We start from the raw sequence: 11,024 nt of genomic DNA on the forward strand, positions 1-11,024 counted from the left end.
TCAACATGATACGAAATTTTGCTAGCCTTGACAATAATCTCGAAAGGACCTTCATAGCGGCGAATCAGGCTCTGACTCACTCCACGTAGCGACTTGAATTGTCTAGGGTTGAGCGTTACCATAACTCGATCCCTAATTCGATAGTCGACTGGACGCCGCTTTCGATCAGCAAACTTTTTCATTTTTCAGGCTGCCTTATCAAGGTAGGACCTTTCAAGGTAGACCTGTTCTTCCCAGGCCTTTGCCATTTGATAGGCACCCGGACTCTTCAAACCAGCGTCGACGGGCAAGGATTGTGGCGTGTTGGGCTGCTGTCCGGTAGCTAACTCGAATGGACTTCTTCCCGTCGCCTCACTCCGCTGTAAATTATAGGAGAATTGGGCAGTGTCCAGCAGCTTTGCCCAGTCTTTCTGATTGGCACTGACATAGTGCCGCAAATAGCACTCCAAGAGTGCGCTGATCCGCTCCGTCTGTCCGTCCGTTTGGGGATGAAAGCTGGTCAAAAAGTGCAATTCTGACCCAAGTAAGCTGAATAATTCACGCCAAAACGCATCGGTGAATCGAGGATCTCGATCACTAATAATGTGCTTGGGTATGCCCCAATGTTTCACGACGTCTCTTAAGAATATACAGGCTGCCTATTTAGCTTTGCAGCTGGCCGTCGTGGCAGTGAATGTCGCGTATTTTGAGAAGCGATCAACAACAACCATAATGGTCCCGAACCCCTATGAATTCGGCAAACAAGTGATGAGATCCATGGTGATACTGTCCCATGGTTTCTCAGCAATCGGCAGTGGCTCAAGCAGTCCACCCGGCGCCTTCGTTTCAACTTTGTCTTGTTGACAAACGAGGCAAGTACGCACATAGACCTCAATGTCGTCCCGCATTCGAGGCTAATAATAAGAAGACTCCAGCAGTGCCAACGTCCTCTTCTGTCCCGGATGACCAGCCCACATTGTATCATGACCCTCCTTAATTAAAGTACGCCGGAAACTAGCCCACTTCGGCACGTACACACGTCTGCCTATGGTGTACAGCAAGCCATTCTCTTCCCAAAACTTCTTCGTTTTGCCTTGTTGGGCCAAAACGAGAAGTTGCTTGGCCACAGGATCGTGCTGCATACCCTCTTTAATATCATCAATCACGCTGCTGCAAGTTGAGCTAATAATCGCAGCAAGGGCAGCCTTGCGACTAAGTGCGTCAGCTACAACATTTGCCTTCCCCGGCTTGTACTCAAACGTGAAATTGAATTCAGCCAAGAAGTCTTGCCAACGGGCCTGCTTGACAGTCAGCTTCTTCTGAGACTGAAAATAAGTTGCCGCAACGTTGTCCGTCTTAACAACAAAATGAGCACCCAATACATAATGACGCCAAGTCCGCAAACAATGGACCACGGCCGTCATCTCCCTCTCATGAGCAGAATAGCGTCATTCCGCATCATTCAGTTTTCTGCTCTCAAACGCTATCGGATGGCCCTCTTGCATTAGGACGCCACCAATAGCAAAATCAGAAGCATCGGTATGAATTTCGAAAGCTTTTGTGAAGTCTAGTAGCGCCAAAACAGGCTCCTCAATAATGGCAACCTTGAGCTTTTCGAAGGCATCTCGACATGAGTCTGCCCATTCCCACTCACGACTCTTTTTCAGCAAGTCAGTGAGTGGAGTGGCAATAGCGGAATACCCAAATATGAAGCGCCGATAGTAATTGGCGAGGCCAAGGAAGGACCGCAATTCTGGTACCTTCGTTGGGGCCTCCCAGTCCCGAATTGCCTCGACCTTGTCACTGTCCATCCTTATTTCTCCATGGCTAATCGTGTGCCCAAGGAACTGGACAGTGGCCTGGGCGAAGCTGCATTTCTCCCGCTTCACACACAAATCGTTGTCACGCAATACCTTGAACACTTTGCACAAGTGCTCGACATGCTCCTCTAAGCTGTTGCTATAAACGACAATGTCGTCCAAATAGATGACCACAAACTAATCTAAAAAGGGATGGAACAGTTTGTACATCAGTGTACAAAACGTAGCTGGGGCGTTCGTCAAGCCGAACGGCATAACCAGCCACTCAAAGGCACCATAACGAGTGACACAAGTCGTCTTTGGCTCATCACCTTCAGCAATTCGGACTTGGTAGTAACCCTTCCTCAAGTCCATTTTCGTGAACACCTTGGCCTGTCCCAATCGATCGAATAAATCTGCAATCAAGGGAATGGGATACTTATTCTTCACCGTGACCTTGTTGAGGGCCCGATAATCAATACACAAGCGCAACGTCCCTTCCTTCTTCTTTTGGAACAAAAGAGGCGCACCAAAAGGCCCCTTCGAAGGCCTGATATGCCCAGCTTCCAGCAACTCCTTGAGCTGCTTCCTCAGTTCCTCTAATTCTGGGGGCGCCATACGATAAGGGGTCATGGCAGGTGGCTTTGCCCCGGGAACCAGTTCAATCTGATGATCAACTTCCCTCCGTGGTGGCAACCATTGGGGAAGTTCTTCCGGCATCACGTCCCTATTATCATAGAGGACCTGCTCGACACAGTGAGGCAAGGTTGTTGCCTCTATCGAGTCTCCGACGCCTCCAACAAGGGCAGCAAGGAAGGTTGGTTCCCCTCTCTTGTAGCCCTTAACAAGCTGTATGGCGGACAAATGTACTCTGTTTTGTGGCACCCGAATAAGGGGCACCACGTATGAACCTCCAGCATCGCTAATGTGCAGTTGGTTGAGACGCGGCGAAATAAACGCGTTCACTTCATACCAAAAATCCAGCCCCAAAATAATGTCAAAAACATCCATGGGCGCAATGGTGAAATCTGCCAGCCTCTTCCACCCTCCTAACCCGATAGGAACTTTAGGAGCGAATCCGTGGACAATTGTGGGAAGGGCGTTGACGGTTTTCAGCATTGTATCACTAGCAACGTAATTCAGGCAAAGGTCGGTGGCCCTTTCCTTTGTTACAAAATTGTGAGTTGCACCTGTGTCTACCATAATTCTAACGTCTTTGCCATTCAACTTGGCATTGACAAACAACGATTCGCGCGGCCTTATACTAGCCGGCTGGGCAGCCAACGCAGCAAGAGTTATATGATTAAACATCCCAACATCAACATTCTTACTCTTTTCAGCCCCGCTAGCCTGTCCGCCTTGCTCACCGGATGGACCTCCAGTTTGCGATGCAACCTGTTCTTGCTGTTTTTGAGCAGCAACTATTGCATTTAATTTACTTAAGGACGGACAGTAACGGGCAGCATGGGTAGTTTCACCACAAATATAACAACCCTCACGATGTGGAGCGCCTTTCTTACGATCCTCATAGTTCTTGCGGAAATTAGAAGGTTGGTTGCGATTGTTACCTCTTGTATCGATGCCTCTGTTGGGAACTGGCCTGTTCTTGGTTCGACTGCTATCCCCTCTTGGAGGAACATTTTTGCTCCGATTGTCCCTCCCCTTCGCTGCTTCTGCCCGAAAGTCATTGAGCGATTCTGCCACTACGATCGCTTCGTCAACATCACGAACTTGTCGCCTTTGGAGCTCTTGTTTGGCCCAGTTTTGGAGGCCATCCAAGAAGTAGAACAACAAGTCCTCACTTGTCAAACTCGGAATTTGGAGAGTGAGTCTCGTGAACTCCTTCACGTAGTCCCGAATGGAGGATGTTTGCTTCAATTCCCTCAACTTCCGACGAGCTTCATGCACTACGTTTTGAGGATAAAACTGTCGCTTCAACTCCCCTTTGAACTGCTCCCAATCGTCTAAGGACAAACCCCTCTCTCCATGTCCGCCTTTTTCCTCCGCCACCACAGCATGGCGGTGTCGCTCAAGTACATAGCTGCTGTCCGAATCTTGGCAGCTTCACTGGTCATGCAAACATGCTCGAAATAAGCATCCATTTGCCACAAGAAGTTCTCAACATCTTGGGCATTCCTTTCACCACGAAACTCCTTTGGCTTAGGAGCTTCAATCCGTGTCTCACGGACAGTGACGGGACCAGCAACTCCCGCAGTGGCAGTCTCATCAACCTGCCTCTTCAAGGTCTCAAACTCTCGGTGAAGAGAGGAGAGAGCTTCGGTGAGCTTGAGTTCGAGGTTGGTCAGTCCTTCCTTGTTAACCTCTTCAAGCTCTTCAAGGTTACCCTTCACCTCATCGAAACCTTCAAGAGCAACTGTTTCGAGGGTGGTGAAGTTATTTTCGAAAACTGCAAGTCGCATGTTCAAGGCCGACAGACCAGCCTCAACTCCGAGGATCTTCTCGTCGAGTTGGCTGGTGTCAGAAACTTCTCCCTCTTCCCCAAGGCTCCTGCCCCCAACAGGAGGGTTGGAAGAAGACTCTCTTACCCTGCTCTTGTCACGTTTTCTGGCAGTGTCCCTCCTAGCTTCCGGCTCTCCTTCTTCGTTGCGTTGAGACTTCGACGTCATGCTTTAACCGGTGCTCTGATACCACTTGTCACGGGCCTATTTTTCGAAGGCTCGTGGGACAGCAACTGAAGGCTTGCACAGCTCCTCGGATGCTCAGTCCTCACTCAAACAAGCACTCAAAACGTGCCTAGCAATCTGTCTAAAACAGCTAACTAGAAAGCAATTAAAGGAAGCAAGCTTTGGGAGGCAAGTGCCAATTTTCTTGATATTTTCTCTAAGTGTTCTACATACAAGTGAACCTTCCTACATATATGTCTAAAGGCTGAAAAACCAAAGCTAAAACGTTTGGGGACAAGTTCTCCTAAAATAATGGGCTACAAGGGTGTCTTTACAAGTCAAAGGTATGGTGGAGTGTTCCTTAAATTCAGGCAGTCTTGTCCCTTCTGCTGGGCCCTTGCTGGCTGAAAATCATGGTCACCACATGATCATCAAGGTTCTCCAAATTGCCTCCGAAAGACGGAATGAAATCTGTACGCTGTTGGAGACCCGACGATTCTGCCTCGCCCCCGAAAACGCTGGATTTTAATGTGACGCCTTCTGGGGCGATACACTATGCTCCTATTACACTTCTCAAATCAAAGCTTTCGCCATATTTCATCCAATCAACCTATTTTTGATGTGCTACCAATAATAAAATTTGCAAGAACTTTCTTTGTGTTTGACTCAATATATATACTCTAGCAAGGATTAGGAATTTGGAGATGTGCATCAAGACAAAGTTCTGTCATGCAATAAAGGAACATTAAAGATGATTAGCACATATGTATTCTATGAGCTTTAAGTGGTTAACCTGTACAAACACGCAAATCAAATTCAAATGCTTGGGATGAGCAAACGACTCCAACATTTCTTACCCAAACGTAGTGTTATGGCTTCCATATCTGTTTTATTTATGAATCTAGGCCTCTTCAGGCCTTTTAATCCAAAAAAGCCATCAAACAATAGTTTTTTTCTAATAAGGCCATCCAAAGGTTAGCTTATAAGTAAGCTAATATGCAACACTTTCTTCCTATTACCCTTATCAACTTCAAAAGTTTCATAATTTTCATCTAGCAAAACTATGTTGATATGTAAGCAATAATTTCATTTGCAAGGGTTCCAGAGTTGGGCGTGGGCATCAAGAAAATGCAGTATGGCATACAATTAAAGAACATCGTAAACATATGGAGGAAAGAAAAAGGGTTACCTCTTTAGTATCACAAATCAAACTCAAATATTTGGAACAAGCACACAACTACAAAATATCTCTAAACCAGCTGTACCATCACTAAGACTTACAGGATCTAAATATAACAGAACGAATTCTAATTCTTGCAAAGTTTTTGGCAATGTCAACTCTCTTATGGTTTTCGTGGAAGTAATCTCTACTTCACACAAGTCCATGATGAATGAAATGAATTCAATCGAATCAAGATTTGCAGACTCTATACGTATTTTACCATCAGAATAAAGAGAAAAAAGTTTGAAACCTCACCCTATGACTTGTTTTCATTGTTCTGCAACCCTTTTTTCTCCATTTCATGTTTTTGTCTATCTATATTTGCTCTGTGCAAGATTCTTCTTTCAAGAAGAACAAAAATTGAAAGGAAAAAAGAAAGCTTTTCACCTCATTCATTCTGAGCTTCTTCAATGGTGGAGTTATCACCTTCTCAATGCATTTCCCACCTTGAGTTTTGAACTGTTCAAAAAACAGTTGGCCGAATTTGGCCATCATGTTGAATGAATGTAATTGAAATTTCTGGAGCCCTTTTTTTTCAGTTTTCTATGTACTTATTTGTGCTCTGTGCAATATTGTCACACGTTTTGGAATCAGAATCCCATCAACTGTGTTTTCTTGGGCTTCCTCCTATTCTACCCACTTATAAAGCGCAAGACCAGTTGAACAAACAACAATTCCAGCCATAAGATTGCTGCATTTTTCCGCCATATCATCAGTATCAAGATTGAATCGCTTCTTCATTGGTAATGGGAGATAAACTTTGTACTCTCGTCAGTCTTGTACACCCCTATAGGCTTCTTCTGTTCATGTTTAAAAAAAGGAATTAGATTATTAATTCATAAGACTTGAACAAAAATTGAAAGAAAAAAAAGTATTTACCAATGGAATACTATCTGGGAGAATCTTGCAACCATATTGAATGAAGTTGAAATCTTTCGAGCCTTTTTTCATATTTTTTTTTGGGTATGTTACTTATACCAAGAACTATATATATATATATAAGGAATCCGCTCCGCCCCATAGACTCACCCCGCATAAAATTTTTAATGTTATTCTTTTCTAGTTAAGTTTGATACTAAAAAATTAAATTCGTAAAAGTAAATTCATTTTTTCACTAAGTTGTGTTAATTTTATAGATAATGACTTAAAATTTTATTTTTGATTGATCAAACTAGAAGCATGTAAGAAATCTTATTAGTTTTGATTGAATTATTTTCATTTATTATCTTGAATATTTTAGTAACTTTAAAGAATCTATCTTAATAGATAATGTCATATTACTCTTATAAGATGTTAGTCATTTATTTGCAATACAACTAGTTGGATAATTTTGTATAAATTTTATTTACTAATAAAAAGATGCGAGTAGTTTTATTCAAAATTCCAAAATATTATCTAACAGAGTAACAAGTTTTTTCCTATGGTTTTATTTAAACCTAAATTGAAATAAAATCATAAAGTTCACAACTGAATAAATAATTTTATTGTTACATCAGTGAACAATCATTGCACATCTAGAGTCATCCATACATGTTAGTGTTACTGAATACATAACCCCCGAAGCCTTTGAGAATTATCAAGTTCTCGGCACACAAATGGTTTGTTTACTCCTCCTGATCCCTTTTTATTACTATTTAATATGTCTTCCTTTATATTGCTTGTGATGGAGATACTATATCTAATATCACGTCTAAAGAAAATATATATCTCAATGTCTAATCTGTTTTAAGGTTTGGAGATTGTAAGTTTGCTACTATTGAGAAGGTTGAAATAAGTTAGGTGAAGGCCAAAGGAGCATCATTGTATTAACTTGTCAGCCATTTGTTACAATATTGAGTAGTGGCAAATCCTTGGAGTCCTTTTTTTCTTTACATCTGTTATTTTCAATGTTTGACAACTTATTTGAGATTATGCAAAGGGAGCAATCTGGAGTTATTGTGGTTTTCTTTCATGAAGAAGGACTGGGATTTGTAGTTAATCATAGAAAGTAAAGAAAAGAAAACTTGATGTTCACACAACATTTTTTGAGATTGAAAAGCTTAGGTAGCCATCTGACTCTTGCTTCCTCCAAGAGAAGAGACTGAAAAAAGAAGAAGATGTAGGTATTCAAAAGTCTGATCGATGGGCTATAATATTTGCCTTGTGTAAGCTGTGTTAAATTAGGTCTTAGGCCTAACTCACACCCCAAAAGCTAGCTCAAAGGGAAGAGGATTGCCCAAGCCTTATAAGGAGTCCACCCATCTCATTAACCACCGATGTGGGACTTTTGTCATTCTTTAACAAGTATAATCATAGCAATAGCAATTTACCCTAGCATCCACACAAATATAAGACTAACCAAAGTGGGAAAAGCAAAAGTATAGAATTAAGTTTACTGCAGTTGTGTTATTAGAGATTTACTTCAAGTTGATGTAGCTTCGTCTACCATCAGAAATGTCTATGTATCTAGATGAGGATTTGCTTAAAAAAAATTGGACGTTATGTTTATTATAGATCCGCAAAACATTGTTTCATTACATAGCAAATATAGGTAACTCCACATGACATAGAGTTGTTGTTATATCTAATAATCTCATGCAGTTGTACATTAACTTAATGTAATTATTCTTTCAATATTGATTTTACTTTGCCATACATAAGCATCAGAAAGCTTGATTCTACTTGGTTGAAATTTGTTGATGTTGCCCATTTTTTTCATGCAAGGAGGATTTCTTAGGCTACTGTTTGCATTCAGTTTGTTTTTTTGGTTTCTCGCTCGGTATATATTATACTCATATAGGGGTCTGACAACTGACTAAATCTGAATTCGAGCATTTCACGACCCATTTTTGGGGGAAGTTTTGGCATTCCACACTCTTGTTTCTTTTCTTAATTTGGCCAATTCAATCTTTCTTGGCGCTTCTATGAAACGGTTTTACAATATCATTTTTGTGGTTGTCAATTTGTCAATGGAAATCCATTTGAATTGAGTAGTAGTTGTCAAATGGAATGTTGGAATTGTCATTTAAAAAAGTAAAGTTGCTTTTGAGGGTAAACTAGTGGAGGATTGTGGACCCTTGTAATAGTAGTAAATACATCCCAAAAGAGGAACAAAAAATCCTCCTGAAATAATGCTTGGAAAACAACTTTTTAATCTAATTGTTTCAATTTATACGACTCATTTTTCCATGTAGTCAGTTCCAAAAAATAATACTCCATATATAATTTAGTTTTGAAATTCTCGTTTTATCAATTAAATAATTTATAGTCATAGAAATATCTACAATTCATTTTAAATTATAAATTTTTTTGCGCTAAGTCAAACTACGTCGAAAGTAATGGTTTTGAAGTCATGAAATTGTATGTTTACAGTATCTGTGAACCACCGCTATATTAGGCTCTAAATTAGTATCATTAAAAAAAAGTTATACTATAAACAATTAAGGGACCCCTCAAAATCTAGCAATCAATTCAAATCAGTCCAAAAGTTTAATTATTTAATTGTCTTAAAAAACAATGTTTCTCTTATATATACACCTTAATGGAACTTTGTTTCTCATATTTCCCTACAATGATTACCTACTTTTCCACCTTTTTAATTAAGCCTTAATAGACTTTTTAACCTTTGTTGCTTTATCTAGCAGTTAATGAATGAAAGCTGGAAAACATAGGGTAGGTAGTAGGTAAATAGCTTCACGAATATCATAAGAGATCTTTTACTAGACAAGAATCCAATGGTGATAACTTTTTAATTTTAAGTTTAGACGCTGTCAAACTGATTTGTATCGTTTCATTAAAATCGAACTTATATACTTTTTGTGTTGTAGACTTTTATCGTAGCAATCACTAAAAGATAATCTTTACTAAATAAAATTTAGTGTGTTCAAACACTTTTTGAGGCTAAAATTACTAAAACATATAGACTATTATGCAACGAAATCTTTTATCCCCATTTAGAACAATGTCAGAGCCAATATTTTCATTAAAAAGATTCAAAATATAAAGAAGTAAACACAGAAAAAAGTTGAATACATAAAAAATCATTTAAATTATATATGAACAAGTAATTTTCTATCGAAGGGATTCATACGAACACCTCGATCGGACCTAACTCCACCATCTGATTTAGAACACAACAAACATCTCCTGCCCATTCAAAAAGTCTTTCATTCAATCCAAGCCCCACATACTTAACATCAAAATAAAGAACAAAGCATGAGCCAAAAGTATAACCAGGCCCCTGCCTGCCTCCACAAAATTGAAGGGGTCAAAAGTATAATATTTTTCTTTATAATTCAATTATTTTCAATTTTTAATCATAAGATAAAAGTGAAGTGTTATTTCATTTAGCAATATTAAGACACTTAAATCAGGACAGAGGGATCATTAACCAAACTTCTAACATGAATGAAGTCGCTCTAAAAAATGTCACTTCATTAAAAATGGATTTAAAAGCATTTTTTACATTATCTTTTTATTCGTTTAATAAATATTCAACGTGCTTATAAATTAAATCAGTCAAAAATCATAAATTGGTCACCTCTATTATATAATTTTTGAGTTTATAAACATTTTTAGTTTAACCAAATTTTTTACTATTTTATCCTTAATATTTTTAAAATATATTTCCCAAAATAAAACATCTTTTTCATTCCATATCTGTTGTTTCTCCTTCTCTTTACAAAAGATACTACTCCATTAAATTTGTTTTATTTTTTGTAAAATTTAAAAGAATATTTTAAATAAGAAGTAACTTATCATAACTTTTTACCAAACACTTTTATTACTTATTATCAATTTCAACATTCTATTCAAACTATTAACCGTTTATTTATTAAAAAATCTATTGCCACACTTGAAACTTATAGCTATTTACAATCAACTAATCTAAACCGGTTCTTAGTCAATTTCTTTTTGTCCTAAACTATTTTCATTTAATTTAATAATAATAATAATAATAATAATAATAATATATTGCTACACAACTTTTGCTAATTTCAACAATTTATTAAAAAATAAAAAGGATAAAGGTCTGAAAAATATTCCAATTTTGGTTGGATTTGTTGTTGCGATACTAAACTTTCATGAGGACCTATTATCTCCCTAGACTATTTAATACCGTATTTTAAACATATATATTTGTCCAACGTGAACATAAAAAATAATGCAAAATTATAAATAGTAATGTGTCCATGTGGGCATATATATACCTTTAAAATACACTATTAAATAGTTCAGGGGGTAAAAAATACGGTATTAAATAATCTAGGGAGATAATAGGTCCTTATGAAAGTTTAGTATCGCAACAACAAATCTGACCAAAATTGGGATATTTTTCAAATCCTTACCCCAAATAAAAAATAAAAAAGTTAAAAAACTGAATAAAGTAAAGTAATAGGACCATTTTTTTTGCCTCTATAT

The 11,024-nt window shown here is 38.6% G+C and overlaps 1 protein-coding gene across 1 annotated transcript; it reads right to left on the minus strand.

Annotated features, from left to right (window-relative positions):
* Positions 1-1,427: 1,427 nt before the first annotated feature.
* On the minus strand, positions 1,428-4,405 carry LOC107062607 (uncharacterized protein K02A2.6-like). Its single transcript, XM_015313442.1, has 3 exons — positions 3,755-4,405; positions 2,058-3,665; positions 1,428-1,976 (listed from the first exon to the last, which is right to left on the minus strand). Exons 1-3 carry the CDS (start codon positions 4,403-4,405, stop codon positions 1,428-1,430), a joined length of 2,808 nt encoding a protein of 935 aa, XP_015168928.1.
* Positions 4,406-11,024: the final 6,619 nt, after the last annotated feature.

This window comes from Solanum tuberosum, unplaced genomic scaffold (genome assembly GCF_000226075.1).
Source record: "Solanum tuberosum cultivar DM 1-3 516 R44 unplaced genomic scaffold, SolTub_3.0 scf00233, whole genome shotgun sequence".
NCBI lineage: Eukaryota > Viridiplantae > Streptophyta > Magnoliopsida > Solanales > Solanaceae > Solanum > Solanum tuberosum.